Consider the following 16478-nt stretch of genomic DNA (forward strand, 5'->3'; position numbering starts at 1 on the left):
ACTCACTGCGGCACCGTTTGTAGCAACAAAGGGTTAGAAAACAAGCTACGCACCCCGCCAAACCGGAAGGATAGTGATATCTGTAATAACGTACAGCCGAAGGGGCAGGTCTACACACAAGAGGAACAATCTCCAAGGGACGGGACAACGTGCACACGGGCCAGCGTTCGTGTAACAGAAGGAAGAGGGGGCAGATTTGGGCTGAATGGGCGGCTCTCCTGCTGGTGGCCCAAGCACAGAGACTCCTGCTGTTTTTCCCTCCCTGAAATCCAGACTCAGGAAGGCCCGCTTCTCCTGCCTGGCAGCAGGTCAAGGGTTCTGCCCGCAGGAAAGCTAGGAGCGCCATCCCCTTTTCCTCTTTGCCCGGGGCCTCGGAGGCTCCTGCTAAACTCCCAGCTGAACCCCAGCAGCGGCTCTCCTGGGGAAGGTTTTGCACCATTACTTTCTCCTTTATCACCTTGTTGTTTTGACTTTCAGTGCCTATTAATGGCTTGGGATTTTACCACACCTGTGGTAAGAACACGACCCAAGGTTATTGTGTGCTGGAATCTTTACATTTCTTACGCCATTTAATCTTCCTGGCAAGCCTGCGAGGCGGGCATAATGATTCCCATTTTACAGAAGAGCAAACTGAGGGTCAGAGACAACCCATTTGCCAGGGGTCTCAGAGCCAGAAAGTGGCACAACAGGGCTCAGACACAGCTTTGCCTCGTTCCAACTCATCTTCCTATAACGCGCAGCACACTGCCCCGTTCGGCAAAGCCGCGCGCTGTGACAGGCACCGTGGCACCCTGAGGACAGGCACTTCACTGGCCCCCTTTCAAAAATGAAGAAACAATGGCACAGAGAGACGGACTGGCTTCCCCAAAGCAGCACGGCCATGTGGGACCTGCCTCCCGTACTCCGCCACTTCATTCCTTCAGCCACTGGTTGAATGATAAATTCAGCCACAGAATCATTTTTGGCAACGATGTCGGGCCTGCCACTGGGTTGGGTGCCTTCTATGCTACTCCACAGACTTTCTGGGCTTTTATTATAGGACACAACAAAACCATCTAAAGTACGCAGCCTACGGAGTAACTACATTCAAAAACGAACAGTGGAGCCCAAACAGTGATTAGGTACTGAAAACAAGACATGTCAAGCAAAAATCAGGCATAATCAAAGTTGTCCTAGACCTCTCCTCAAATTAAGGCACTTGAGACCCAGAACACGGAAAAGCTAGGAATTCACTGCTCTGACCTTTGCCCTGGGGCCGTGGAGGCCAAGACTAGGTTTAAAAGACATAAAAAAGGATTTCTCTGTCTCGCTCACGTGCTCCCTCTTTCCGGCCAAGTGGGTATTGTGAACTTGTAGAGGGTACCTAACTGCTCGCTGGTGAGTTTGTGTGCACGGGGCGCGGCTCCACGGTTCCCGATCAGTTAACCGAACTGCTGCTTGGCCGGGAAGGGCCTGCGCTCACCCTGTGTCCCCTCGGCCTGCGAGGCGCTTCTGGAGAAGTCGGAGTGGACAGCTCTCCGTGGCGATGTCTTCACTCTGGAATTGGCCCCATTGACGTAGACAGAGAAGCCCTGCTCCAAGTGCTCCAGTCTCAGCTGCACGGGGTCCTTGGTTTGCAGATGCTTTAATATGCTGGAAGAGAAGCGATTGCTCGATCTTCGTCATCTGAGCTGGGCCCCCACCCACCCCCGCATGGGGACAGAACTGCTCTGGTCATCGGAGTCTGGGTGGTGGGTCCCCAGCTCTTTGTCCACAGCCCCTAAGAAGCCCATCACACCCAGAGGGCAGCAGCGAGGGGAAGGCTGTTTCAAGCCCTGCGGGGGTGTTCTGATTTCATTCTGAGGCTCAACCACACATTAGCGACACGAAGGCACACACGCTGGTCCTGCGGCGGCTGAGATGGAACATGGGCACCTGTACGCTGCTGCCACACGGCCTGGCTCTCCGCACAGTCCCGATGCCCTGAGTCTCTGCTTGCTGCGGGGCGGTGGCACTTGGTTTGGTGGGGAAGCAAAGCGGTTTGGGGGCTGAGCCTTTGTGAGAGGGATTTCACATAGCGCACCAACAAAACAGACGCCCCTCCCCCTGGTCGGGGTGACTGGTTTTCGCCTCAGTAAATAAAGGTGCTCTCACTCTCCCTGCTGGCTCACTGTCATCGTTTGCTATCCAGGCGCAGTTAAAAACATACGGGTGCAGGTTTTGCTAAGATCGATGGTGTGATTATCACACCCTTACGTTAAAAGGGCCTGGGCCTGAGCATGGCCGGGTGCCCAGCTCCACTTCCCCGAAAGCCCCGCCTCACACTCGGGCTTGGTCCCCTCCCCACTCGTGCACGGCCACAAATGGCGTGCGGCGTCCTCTTCGGCGGCCCCAGAGCTGCTCCCGTCCGACGCCAAGCCCGCCGGTATCATTACAAACACCTGTGCGCCCCCCACGACCAGATGTACTTACACGCAGGATGAAATACAGACGGCTAACATGGCAACAGGTGCGTGTCCTCCCTCCTCAGCGATTAACTCCTGCCACACTGGCAACACGTGCATTTTAGAAAACAACAGAAATCACAAAGAGCAGGGGAGTCAAACTCATTTTCACCGGGGGCCACATCAGCCTCGCGGTTGCCTTCAAAGGGCCGAATATAATTTTAGGACTGTGTAAATGCAGCTGCTCCTTAACAGTTACGCGCGAGCTCGGCGCTGCCGCGGGGTAGAAAGCAGGTGCCCAGCCGGACAGACAAGACGGAGGGCCGGGTTCAGCCGCCGGCCTGGTGTTGCCCCCGGGACACGTAGGGGGTGCACCACATGCCAAACTCTGTCCTCAGTGCTTCTGCCGACACTCACGCCGCAGTACTCTCGCAGTCTCGTTCTGTAAAGTTGCTGCAGACACTGGGTGAGTGAACAGCGAGCCGCAGCTCCTGAGGGAATACAGGGTTTTCCTGGGAGCCTCTGGTCACAGCGTTTTCCCCAACTGGTCAAAACATAACCTTGCTTATGTGTGTTTCTGCAGAAAGCCCCTTATTTAATACAGAGCTGACTCACTTACACAGAACTCGTGGCCAGCAGCACTCTAACTCACTCCTGAAGGACGCTCGCCTAAACCGTGCATTTTCCCTGTAAGAAACACCACAGCCTTCTCCCGCTCAGCAACAGTAGAGAGCACTTCCGCGCTACGCCTGTGGCCCGTTCAAACAGCAGGATCAGCAACGGAAAGCAAAAGAATGTGGAAAACACGGCCCTAAGTACAGCACAGAAAGGGCCCTGGTTACGGCATGAGAGCTGACACAGAAGGCGGGGTCACCTTCTGCACTCAGCTGAGAACGTGCAGGGAACGGGAACCTCTGCCACTCTGCCGACGTCTCTGAACGACTGTGAAAGCAAGGCAGGTATCGGCTTTGGGGTTACAGACACATCTTAGTGAGCAGACGAGTTCACAAATATGAAATGCGGTGAGGAATGCGGACTGCCGTTAATCACCGCAACCATCTACGGGGTAACTGCATTTATTATCCCCATTTAATAGACAAGCAGACTGAGGCACAGAGAGGTTAAGTAACTGGCCCAAGGTCACACAGCTAGTATGGTGGCAGGGCTACGATGCAAACTTAAGCAATTTGGCTGCAAAGTCTTTGCCACAATGAAGACAACTTCTAAAGCTACTGAGATGATGTTGAAACTGGCAAACTTAGACACTGCTGATAACCCACAGAAACTTCTTAGAAAATAAAAATATAGAAAATGCCACATGCTTGGTCTTTGCCCAGTAAGCACATTCCGGCAAATTGTTCCTGATCGGTCATAACAAAACCGTGAAAGCAACCCACACATCCGACAGCAGGAAAGGAAAAGCCACTACAATTATAAAGAACCTGCCAAAACTTGGGGTGTTGTTTAGGGTCTGTTCAGTGGAGGGCGGGGGCGGGGAATGAAAACGGCAGAATAAAAACGGTACACATGTATTAAGTGCAAAGTTGGAAAAAAGTGTGTTTGTGGACCTGAATGGAAGGTGACATGTAAAAATTCAATCAGTTGTTAAGGTAGGGTGGTGGCATTATGGGTGATTTCTTTGTTTGTTTTTAAATGTTTCTTGAGCAGTTGCTACATCCATCTTTTCAAAGCCAGCGGCAGAAACATTCATTACACACTGCTTATCTCTTGCCAACTTCGGAAGCCTGGGAGATGCCTGACTGTGGGGCAACAGCACGAAGCAGAAGGAAAACACAAGTAACTAGGAGACAATTTCCAAACACAGCAATAGCCGCTCTGGCTGCAGCAAACAGCCGCAGGGCTCCTCCACGCACCAGCAGCCTCCAGAGAGGGGAGAGACCAGGAGCCCACGCCCTGCGAGGCCCCAACACGGGAAGAGCGAGCAGAATCTGACCACCTGGCATAGAGTGCCCGCCTGGGCTTTCCTCTGGAGGCCGCCCTGTCCCCCAATGCTCCCTTAATGGTTATGGGGCATCCAGGTCCCCAGAATCTGGGTCTGGCACCCCACGTGGGCCTCTTTTTAAGCAGGATAATTTATGAAAATGTGGGTTTATGAAGCTGATAAATGAGGAGTTAATTATTCAAACTGTGAAAGGAATCACTAAAGGAACTCTCTGCCGCAGCTAAAGGCATCAGTAACATTCACGTGGCATCAAAGAAAAGTGGTTTTTAAAAAAAATTGATAGCCTGCTTTGCATAAAAAGCGCCCGAGGTGAAGGGGATTCAGAAACATCAGACAGGCCCCGCCCTCTCGCAGAGGAAGAAGGAGCCGCTGCCGCTCACAGGCTGTTCTCTCTCGGTAGGTCTGCAGGTAGCGCGGGCCTGTCTTCACAGCACAGCGGCGCGTCTGTGAGCCCCTCCTTTCTCGCCTCCCACCCTCAGAACCTGAGCTCCCGGGCTCGGAGGTCCACGCTGAGTATGAGGAACAGTGAGGAACACTCTTGAGACCTATTTCTGGAACAAGTGGCCCCTAGTAACTCCAGGTCTAGCGAGGAGAGAAGGCGCAGGAGCACGTCCTGGTACGGCCACCTAGTGTCTGATGCACGGAGCGGTCATCATTTCTATTTGAGCCCATACTGACCTCATTTGCACAGAGAGCTTTCTTGGACACAAGAGGAAGTGGAGAGCCCAGGAATTAGCCATGAGGAAGGGACGGGGAGCAGGACACGCTTGTGGGTGGGTGGTGGAGCACACGTGTGAGAGGTGTGGGAGGCCCAGGTGTGAGGGGGCTCAGACGAGCCCAAAGAGCCGGCAGTGCATTGCTCATGAACCTGACCGTGACTGGGCTCCAGACTGAACATTCCCGGTCTCTAAGCACAAAGGTTGCGGTGTGGCTGTGGAGGAGCCACATGGCTCCTCCGGACCTCAGTTTCCCAAAGGGCCAGCTGAGGGTTCTCTAAGGGTCAGGCATTCAAGGGCTATCTGGATGTCAGCTCAGGGAGAAGGCGTGTTTGACATTAAAATGATGAAGATGATGATGAAGAAATCAAGCTTGGGCGGTGGACTTATTAGGGACCCTCAAGTACCTTGCCTCGCTGAACCCTTCCTGGCCCTGCGATTCAAGTCCTGTTTTATAGGTGAGCATGCCTGAGGGCCGGGAACCAAGGAAGCACCAGCATTTAACTTCTGGTCTGCAAGGCTCCAGCCTGCCTCCCAGCCGCCCATTCTGGCCTCTCCCATCCCCTTACCAGGTATCACCACAGGTGCTCTGAGCAAGGAGGGTTCAGGGAAGGAGCAGTGACTCCCAGCTGGGGGTGCCTGGGGGTGGTGGCCCTGGAGTCCAGCCTTGAAGCATGGGGGAGCAGAGAGCAATGGTGCCAACACCCTGCCACTCCTTCCAGAACCTGGGTGGCCCAGGGGCTCTGGTGTTGATTGTCTAGGGTGTCACCACCCCAGTCCGCGTGGGTGGAGGTGGCTAGTGTGGAGGACGAGTCTCCCTATTGGGAGGCTCTGCCATTTCCCAGCGTGTGTTGCCTGGGGTGAGTCCCCAGGTTTCCTCTTCTGTAAAGTGAGACCAGAATGCCTACGCCTCTCTGGGTTGTCACGGGGATGGAATGGGAGACCAGGCTGAAGCTGCCGCTCAGAGACCAGCCCGTGGAGGCTCCCACGGGGCGCTGGTTCTCCCCCCTTCTCTTTGCCTGAATTTCTTCTTGAGGCAGTAGGTTCACCTCTCATATGAGTATGTTTTCCTATAAGTTTCCCTCAAAGACCTTTTCCAAAAGGCAAATTATTCAGCTGCGGGATCCCTGCACCTGGCCCAACCTGCACAGTTGAGAGGCGAGTGTTCCAGCCCCCTTGGCCGTTCCCTCCTCCTTTCTCAGTGCTGCGCTGTGATGGCTCTGCTTGCTCTTCAAGAGTCCCCCTGGGCACGACTACACCTTTCAGAACCACAGGCATCCGCTGGGAGAGCCTGTGCAGAGTAACCTGGGATGTCACATCTCCCAACTTCCCCAGGAGCACAGGGTCACTTTCTGCTCCTTCTGGCATACGTATAGGTGGCCTGGTGCTCACTTGCCAAATACTGGGGAGTTCCTCCAGGGCAAGGGCTGTGTGGAAGACACCTGTTCTTTCTGCCTGCCCAGCACCTACCCCCCCATCTTCCAATCACAGCCCTACAGATTCCCTACTTCCTCCACATAGTTCCCTACTTAACCCAGTCCATACTCTGCATGGTTTGGGTGAGACTCACTCCACCCCCAACTCAATGGGTGGCCAAGGAGTGGCCCTTCAGACTCTGCCACCTGACCAGACAAAGGGGGTGATTAGCTCAGGAAGGAAGGCCCCAGCCTGACCAATGGGAGCCCTTATCAGCACTTTCGCTGCAACCATTCGGAAAAGAGCACTCCCTTCCCCTCCAGGTAGGATGTACATGTGGGGTTTCCAGGAGCTGCCTTGGCCCCCATGAGGGAAGTGCCTGCCTGAGATGACTCCAACATGGGAAAACAGAGCGCAGAGATGGAGAATGACTGATTTCGGTGACATGATCTGAGCGCGTGAATCCCACTGTGCCTGCAGCCAGATAACATCCAGCATTTCTATTCCATGAGCAAGTTTCCTTGCTGCTGAGAGTCCACTTGCCCTGGGCTTCTGCTCCTTCCAGCAAGGAACACTGATATAGTCTGCGCCTCCCTTGTCACAGCGCTCCTCACACCAACGGTGACGCCGGGCACCGAGAAGGAATTCAGTGAACTACCACTGAACGAATAAAAGAATAACGTCACCCAGCATCTTGTGGGCAGCCGTGTCCCGGGCAGGTGTCTCCCGAGAGCTCACCCCGTGACTGCACGCCCCTTCTCGAGTCACGAGGCGACCCACACAGCAGCCTGTTCTCTCCCTCTGGGCACGGCGTAAAGCTCAGAGGCCGCTTGCCCGCCCGGCCCTCTACCTCGGTGTCCGAGTAGGCTGCAGTTTACTCCTGCACTTTCCCTCCACACCGCAGTGGCTGCCCTGGCAGGTCTCTCTCCTTCTGATTCTTTGTGACAAAGCCAAACGAAACAGTTAGGAAAGGACAGCCCCGCTCCACCCCTTCCTGGGTGCCTGGCCTTGGGCAGACTGCCCACTGCTCCGGGCCTCCGCCTCCTCGTCTCGCAGGTGGGAGCCGCAGCGGTACCTGCGCCATCGGGCAGGCGCAGTGGGGGTAAAATGAAATGATAACGGGAGTGAGGCGCCTGGCAGGTGGCTGGCGCTGCAGAAAAGGTGCGCTCCCCTTCCACACATGTGTCCGCCTGGAGGTGTTTCTCTTTGGCTCCATCTTCTAATTTCTCGTCATCAAAGCAGCTCCCTCCTGGTGACAGCGCCTCCCCCAAATTTTACGGCAGCTCAGGTTTGACATACTTTTAATTGCCTCTGTGCCACTACCCTGTCACTGGACATTCTCCTACACGCTGTATCGGCTGGCATCTCTTTGATCATGCACTCACTGACCCTCCAATTAATACCAGGCAAACTGCTCCTATGACACGCTCCTCCCAGAGAAGTCACATTTATTTGATTAAACGGTCACCCAGGTGTTCGGGGCACCGTCCAGCCTGCCGGAAACTGAGTAAAAATCAAGGCGCCACATGGTATTAATGATAATAAAAAAGCCACATTGGGCCAATCAGCACAGCCTTCCAGTACTCTGGTTGGAGATCACCCCTGGGTTGGAGGGAGATGGGCAGAGAGCAGCTGGGCCCCGAGGACAGAGCCTTCCAGCAGAGGAGGCGTCCTGGCTGGTCCTGGAGAGCTATCTACTCAGAAGGTCTCCACAGGGGGGTACGGCCTCCCCAGGGAGTGTCTGGAAATGTGGACAGGTGCTGTTGTCACAGACACTGGGGGTCTTAGAATTTAGCAAAGGGGCCAGTGGACAGGAACACCACGCCCCTACAACACGTGGGACTATCTTGCACATAAAAACTTGTCCCGTGCAGCATGCCACCAGGGTCCCAGGTGCCAAGAACTGGGAGTTCAGCTAGTCAGAGAAGAGCCGAATCCACATTCAGGATGACAAGCCCTGGACCATCTGGCCTGCAAGACCCCCAGCTCATTCCCGTGACACAAAGGCCCAAATCAGCACCCCATCCTCCCCTCTCCGCAGGTCTGTTCTAGGGGCCTGCAGCATTCTGCCATTTGTTTTGTGCTTTCGTTAGAATTCATTATTAACACTTTAAAACACAGGAGGTTTCACAACACAAACCCAAATTTCTAGCTTCACTGGCAACCCTGGAGGACAGGAACCCCTGGGCCTGTGTTCCCACAAGCAACTGCCCTGAGCCAAGCACTCGAATGTGAAAATTCCAGGCACCCACTCTCCCCACTGAGCCACCTTCCCACACTGCCTTGCCCCTCCCAACATGTGAGTTTGCAGAGCCGGTTTACTGCAAGGCTCCAGGACGGAAGACAAACACGCTGACCCACTTGCAGATTTTTGCAGCACTGAGGACCCTGATGCCTCTCTCAAACCAGAAACCCGTTTGGACTGCGGTTACTAAACACTGCCTCCATCCACTGCCAGCTCTTTCAAGAACCAACACCCCGAGTCAAAATCCATACTAACTTAACTTGAAATGACATATGGACCAACTTCAAACACAAATGTAAAATGACTCCGCCTCTACAAAACAAGGCCTGATTACAGCTCAGATTTCAAAGGACCAGCACAGCCTGTAAGACCACAGACTGGGCTATTCGGGTGATTAAGGCGCAGGCCCTGCCAAATTCTAGCTTTTCATGACAGACTCACCTTCTCCCAGAACAGAAACGGGGAGGCAAGAGGCAGGCAGTACTTACACTGGCTGTGGGCATGGGAGGAATGAACAGTTAGCTACAGCTCAATCAAAAGATGCAATTAAATCAGTGAATGGAGAAATAGGAGCTGGCATTGCAGGCGATATTCCCAGCCTCTGAGTGGAGGCGGCTGCATCCCATTCCTACGAGAACCAGAGCCTGCATGCTGTTAATAAATCTGAATAGGGTTTTTATTTGGCTAATATCAAGGGCTGTGCGAGTGGCTTCATCTTACCGGTTCCTCTGCTGAAGCAGTATTAAATACTCATCATGTTTCTCATCAAAGTCTGGCACCATGTCCTTAGCGTAACCCTGAAACGAAGAAACAGAGCGGTGTGATACCGGGAAGCGGGGAGGCGCTTACTGAGGCCCAGACAGCACGCGCAGCGCAGGAGGCAGAGAGGCAGAAGCTGACCTTGACGCAGGCTTGGCTCCCCAGGCGCGTCACTCTGGAGCCCAAAGCCCCAGAGGTTGTCTGATGCCCCCGTGGGTCTCGAACGCACACAACTAGTGATCCACGAAAAGAAGGGCAAGCCCTGGCCCCACTGGCCATTCCTCCCATGCCCTGCAAAATCAAGGGCTCGGACAAGATGTGGGCTTCACTCTTTCCTCCCACTCATTATTAACTTTCCTCAATTGTTATAACCAGATTCGACACAAATCAGTTGTTTAAGAGGGGATCTCATTTTTCTCATGCCACTGCAAGAGAAATGCGTGCTTACTATAAACAACCCAGTCATTACAAAAACATATGACTCAGAGAGCGAAGGCCCCTATAGAGCCGACATTTAGGGTTTTGCACCTGCCCTTTTGGCAACAGAGCTCTGAGTTTCCTTTGGGGAACCGTTCAGCCCTTTCTTTCAGTTCATTGGTTCCCTTAGATGCCCTTGAAAGTGCCTTGTTCTCCTCTTGAGTCACATGACCTTGGCCTTGGTCTAACCAATCAACATAGTGCTTCCCCAGCCACAGTAATTCACTGATCTAGGGCTGAGCCATGACCCCAGCTGGGCCCTTGAAAGTCAGCCCTGGGCTCTGCTGATACTCTCAGGGAAAAGCTGCTCTCCTTCCACTGCGGTGCTACGCTGGTGAGATGCAGGTCTGGAACTGCCTGAGAATGAAGTCAATAAAGAAGACAGCAGATCTGAGAGATGGAGAGATTCCTAATGACATCATTTGACCCCCTGGATCCACCCATGCCTGAAATAGTATCTGGGCAATTTAGTTACGACTATACAAGTTCCAGCTGAGCCCTGGCTGGTGTGGCTCAGTGGAATGAGCGCCGGCCTGTGAACTGAAAGGTCACCAGCTCAGTTCCCAGTCAGGGCACATGCCTGGGTTGCAGGCCAGGTCCCCAGTTTGGGGAGCACAAGAGGCAACCACACATTGATGTTTCTCTGCCTCTCTTTCTCCCTCCCTTCCCCTCTCTCTAAAAATAAATAAATAAAATACTTTAAAAAAATGTTTTAGCTGAGCTTTCTGTCATTTGCAACCCAAAGAATTATGTCAAAAATCATAATCTCACCATATAACTTTTTACAGGTATAATTAATGAAACTACACATACTTAGTGACATATGGCCCTGACTGATGTGGCTCAATGGATTGAGCACTGGTCTGTGAAACAAAAGGTTGCTGGTTCAATTCCCGGTCAGGGCATATGCCGAAATTGCAGGCCAGGTCCCCAGTTGGGGATGTGCGAGAGGCAACTAGTCAATGTATCTCTCACACATGGATGTTTCTCTCCCTCTCTTTCTCCCTCCCTTCCCGTCTCTCTAAAAATAAATAAATAAAATCTTTTTAAAAATAAATAAAGTGACATGTATATACTAGCAAAATCCCCATTATAATTTGACATATATCCCTCAATGTTTCTCTTTGTTTACAATATACATATATACATATTTATAAATACACACACAAACACATATTCTTTTAAGCAAAAACAGGATCACACTATAAACAATGCTTTGCAATTTTCTATGTTCTTTAAGTAGCTTTTTGCCAAGAAATGGATTAAAGAGACAATATCAATTTGGTTCTAGTCACAAATTATAGGGATTAAGTTTTAAATGGCAAGTAATACATTCGTAATAAAAATGCAATTTGTGTGAAAATCCAAACAATTAACGGGGGGCGGGGGGGGGGGGGGGCTGGAGGAGAATCTCTACTGTTCTCTTCTTGTCAAAATCTGACTCTCAGCCCACTGCTCTACCAGAACCCTACCCAAGGATGACCCAAACCTCCTTCCCCAAATGTAACAGCTCTTCCCCTCCTCTTCCTACCCAGCTGCTCGGGGCCGTGGGGAACGGCTGCCCACCCATTCCTGCTCCAGTTCTCCTCCTCCCTCTTCTGCAGTTCTGAACGAGCCTCCTTTCCTTCCAAGCTCTCTACCTGGGCCTCTCTGGCTACCCTTCCTCCTTTGGCCTCAGTCATTGTCTCTGCCCATCTCGCCTTTTTGGGTCCCTCTCCCTCTGTCTTTACTTCCCTTCCGATTACAAGGAAATGGGTCCCCTGGCTGGGGAACCCAGAGGGTCACGCCTAGCCCGAGGCCGAGGCCTGAGGAGAGCTGGGTGCAGGACATGGGGCCTGGGGAGGAGGCTCGTTCCTTCCAGAATAACAACATGTGTATCCTGCAGACACTGTAGGCAGCGTTCCCATACCATGGTTCTCCTTTGATCTGCACAGCAGCCTTTGAAGTGGTTATTATTACCCCACTTAAGATACAAGGAAACCCATCCAGTGCATCTTAAAGGAACTTGGATCCTCCTCCAAGGCAATTTACATAACCATTTTGAAACATTGAAATGACCACTGACACATTACAGTATGGAATGAAACATTCTATGACATTTTTAGATGAAATATGAGACTTCAAAGAGATCTCAGCTGTGGTAGGCTGCCCTGGGCCTTCACTCATACTCCCCAGGAATGCATTTGTACACTTTGCCAGGAGGAAGACGTCATCAGAAAGACTTGAAGAGCACAGGCATATATACCCAGCCAAACTTTTTACCAGCCTGTGCTTCTCAAATGCTAATGTGCACACCCATCACCTGGAAATTATGCTGAAATGCAGGCTCTGATTCAGCAGGAGTGGAAGTGTGAGGCGTGGCATTTCTAACAAGCTCCTTCTGGGCCACACTTTGAGTAACAAGGCCCTAGATTAGTTCTTCTTATTCCCACTATTCACAATACACCCACTTCTAATAGGATGTCTTTGAACTTGAGCTGAGAAGAACACATGCTTTGGAGTCCAGCCTGGCTCCAATTTGCAACACTGCCATTAGTTTCCGCATCTGAGAAATGCAGGCAACGACAGTACCTGTCTGGGTGGCTTCCCCTCCCTCCCGGGGAGAACGTGGACTGCGCGCAGTGACGGTGGGAAGGACTCAGCACCGTCCCTGGCACTTAGAAAGACCTCAGTGAACGTTAGTTACATTCACATTTACAGAGTTCCATTGTTTAAATATCGCTATCCTAGCCCTTCCTGCTCCCACCCAGGCTCAATCCATCCTACCTGTGCCTTCATGATTCTATTCCTTTCTCCAGAAATCTTCTCCACCCGCTCCAGCCTCCACCCAAATCCTCTCTAAGGCCCAGCTCAGTTCCCCAAGTCTCCACGAAGCCTTCCCCTGCCATTCTCAACCACACCCACACCAGCTCATTCTGAAACTCTGCAATTAGTACTAAATGATATACAATACAGTGTGGGAAAGTGTATGACTAAGTGCTAAATTGTTTCCACTCAACTATACATATTGCTCACTAATTATCTGGGCATTTGGAGACTTGGGAGTCAACCCAGATCTCTCTGCTTCTTACCTTCTCTGAGCCTCAGTTTTCTCATCTGTAAAAAGGGAACATTAATAAGGGTTCCCACACAGGGCTGCTCTAAGAATTAACTAGGAGAAAAGTGGAAGTAATGTAGGATCCCTTCTTTCTTGTTCTCCCTTTATAATCACAGCCAGATTATGAGTCCCTGGAGGCAGAACCACGGGAAAGCAGAGGGCACATTCATGGGAAGCCTGTCCTGGCTCCAGTCTCAGCTTCGCCAGAGTAGCTCAGACAATCCAAGCGGCAGACTTAGTACCACCTCAGCCAACCCTCACCCCAGCCCTGATGGGACATCAGACTCTCCAGCATGATATACTCCTCTTCACTGAGCCTTTACTTCTCTGGCTATAAAGTAGGGGCATTAACACTTAAGGCACCCCACAAAAGTGTGAGAACCTTGTAAAGTGCCAAATTTACCCCCCTCTCCAAGCTGACACTTATCAAGCGCTTACTGTGGGGCTGTTCCATATGCAAAGGAGGATTAACAAAAACTCCAACACTGTTTACTCAGATACCAACTTGCTAGTAGGCTGTACCCACCAGCAGTCAGGAGCTGCTGGCAGGACTCTGGCCCCCATCCCGGTCCTGAGAGGTGTGAACGGCACCCCCTGCTGTTGAGCATCCAGTCAAGCAAGCACACACTAGCCTGGGGTCCCTCACATCAGCAGGGCCTGCTGGGAGTTCTGGAAACGCTCATTCTATTGAATGCACGGGGTATTTTTCTGGGAAGAGAATCCATAACTTTCATCAGATTACCAGGGACCAAAAACAGTAGATAAATGATTATAATAAAATGTATAAAATGTGATGCCGAGTGAAAGGGTGAAGCCAGAGCCATTTGCTATCGTGGCACCATTTGCTGAGCAGGCCAGTGACCTTGTTAAACATGACTGTCATTTTACTCTTCTGAGCTTATGTCCCCAGGACTGGAAATTCCTGGGAAGCAAGAGCAGAGCTAACCGCTCCCTACAGCCGCAGGCAGAAGATAACCTTGGAACAAACCGCAGCCTGGAGTTACAGCTCTCTGCCCCAACAGCCCAGGGGCCACACAACAGCACCCCACCCTTTTTTAATCCAATTATAATCCAGTTGAAGCTCAAAGTCCCTCCCTTCAATGCTGATGTTCGTCTCCACACAGTGCCCCTCTCCTCTCTTGGAGAGTGAATAAAAACTTTACACTTTTCTCTTTGTGAATTCTTTCACAGCCCGCGTCACTGACCACCCTAACATGTTGGTGGCCCGTTGGGGCCATTCTCTATTTCTCCCTCTCCCCCAGCCCCCTGAGACCTGTGACTAGGGGAGCAGGAGCAGCAAAAGCTCGACCTGGGCTAACCCCCCAACCCTGCCTCTGTGAGGTTCCAATAAAGAATCCTAATCCTCCCCCTCCGTCTTTCTGGACTCTGCAGACAGCCTCCTCCTCACCCATCTTCCCGGCCAGCGATCACTCAGTAAGTCTCTCTGAATCTCGGATGAAAACATCCTACTGAAAGTGATAGCTTATCCCTTTGTCTCGTCATAAACCCAGTACTGGGTCTATTGCTGTCACAGGGCTTCGGCCTGGAGGGACGCCTCCAACCATCCATCTCCCTGCTGGTTCGGTCTGCCCTCGGGGCCCAGGGATGCCTGGCTCTGAAGCAGAACCTTGTGTTGGGGCACTCAGCTCTGGCGGTAGACCTCTAGTTCGTTTGAGTTGGGGACGCCCTCCCCCATGCCCCACGGTTGGTCTCATCCCTGAAACTCCCTTCTCTTTTCTTTTTTGTAGTTCTCAGCGTGGGAAATACTCAATTGACCCAGCCCAAGGACTCCCCATTTGGTTGTCTACTTAAGAACTTGACAGCGCCCTGGCTGGTGTGGCTCAGTGGACTGAGCACCAGCCTGCCAAGCAGGGGGTCGTTGTTTTGATTCCCAGTCAGGGCACATGCCTGGGTTGCAGGCGAGGTCCCCAGTAGGGGGCACACGATAGGCAACTACACATTGATGTTTTTCTCCCTCTCTTTCACCTTCCCTTCCCTTCCCTAAAAATAAATAAATAAATAAATAAATAAAAAAGAACTTGAAGGCTCTGGGACTTACGACCTCAAGCCCAAGCCCTTGATTTTCTATTGCAGCACAGCCTGGCCCCAGTACAAACTGGGTGGCCGGGAAGCCTGGCCCACGAATGGGTGTCTCACCTACAATACCACCATCCAACTCGACCTGTGCTGTTGTCGTCTCGATCCCCTCCTTGGGTTTAGTTACTGAGAGACAAAGACAAGATTTTAGCCTTCAGCTGGAATTCTAGGCCTCTAACTATACCTTTTCATTCTAATTTGTCTCACTCTACCATCCCCCCCCATATTTGTTTCCAGCTGAGCGGCCCCCCAATCCCTTAAGGCCATGCTCTTTTAATCAGTATCACCCAGAAGAGGCGACGCTACTCCTTACCTGCCTAACCCACGTCCTGCATTCAACTCCCATTTGGAATTAGGTCTGGCCCACTGGGCCCACGTTGAGTAAAAACAAGGGCACAAAGAGGGAGAAAATCTCACCCACCTTCCGGACTGTAAAACACTCTGTATTCTCCTCCTGGAGACCTGGGAGCTGCTAAATCCTGGGAAAAACTGGGCCTGCCTCTCAATGCAGAGAGAAGAGTGGCGTTTTAAACTCAAGCCCCTTTTCCGCCCCTTTGCCTGATGAAACCAAAGTCCTTCTGGGAAAAGCTTGCTTTTCTTTCTCTACCTTTTTGAAGTGTAAACACATGGTCCTCTTCAAGAAAGCTTGTCTAGGCCATCTTTTAAAATACAAGTTTTGGAGAAATAATTCTTATCAAAAGGCGGAAAACCTTAGCTATATCTGGGCAGCTATTCCTTTGTAAATTAGTAAATTCTAATAGAAGTTATTGAATGTCTAGGTATTTTGAAATAACATTAAATACTGAAACATAGACGGCTAGACCCGCTTTTGGCTTTCTACTGCAAAGAGGCCTTGGAGTGGACTTGCAGCTATAGATAAACGTCTCGCGCTTTATCGGAGTTATGTTTCTTGAAAGTGAGAGTGAGTTTGCCAATAGAGGAAACTGTTCCCAAAGGTCACGAAATGTGTTTTTTCATAGAAGTCAATCGAGGGGATGACGGTTGCTTACTTTTTTATCATTGGAAATCGAGGTTTCCAAAAGTTAAAAGTTCAAATTAAGTTGGAAAGAAATTGGTTTTAATACTAGAAGGCAAAAGGCACGGAGATGCAATTTGAAAGGACAGGGATTGAAAGTAAGTTAGTCTAAAGATGGTTATTTCTAAAGGGATAAGAAAGTTTTTGAAAGTAGCAGAAAGGTTTGTGAAGGTTTGTGAAAGTTTCAAATCTGCAAAGAAAGAAACGCCAGGCGGCAGCACCCCTTCCTCCACCTGACTTCTCCCTGGC

At 51.4% G+C, this 16478-nt stretch overlaps 1 protein-coding gene across 10 annotated transcripts in view; it reads right to left on the reverse strand.

Moving 5' to 3' along the window:
- KATNIP (katanin interacting protein) overlaps window positions 1-16478 on the reverse strand; it is a 194258-nt gene that overhangs the window by 129640 nt on the left and 48140 nt on the right. For 8 of the 10 annotated variants that reach the window (XM_045195338.2, XM_045195336.2, XM_024560330.3 and 5 more), the window contains 2 exons: window positions 9484-9560; window positions 1463-1632 (listed from right to left, as the gene is read on the reverse strand). In XM_045195338.2, the coding sequence (XP_045051273.2) occupies window positions 1463-1632; window positions 9484-9545 (232 nt within the window). In that variant the 5' untranslated portion in view covers window positions 9546-9560. Of the gene's footprint in view, window positions 1-1462; window positions 1633-2451; window positions 2528-9483; window positions 9561-16478 lie in introns of those variants that run through there. The other 2 variants (XM_045195340.3, XM_045195341.3) reach the window with 2 other exon arrangements.

This window comes from Desmodus rotundus, chromosome 1 (genome assembly GCF_022682495.2).
Source record: "Desmodus rotundus isolate HL8 chromosome 1, HLdesRot8A.1, whole genome shotgun sequence".
Taxonomy (NCBI): domain Eukaryota; kingdom Metazoa; phylum Chordata; class Mammalia; order Chiroptera; family Phyllostomidae; genus Desmodus; species Desmodus rotundus.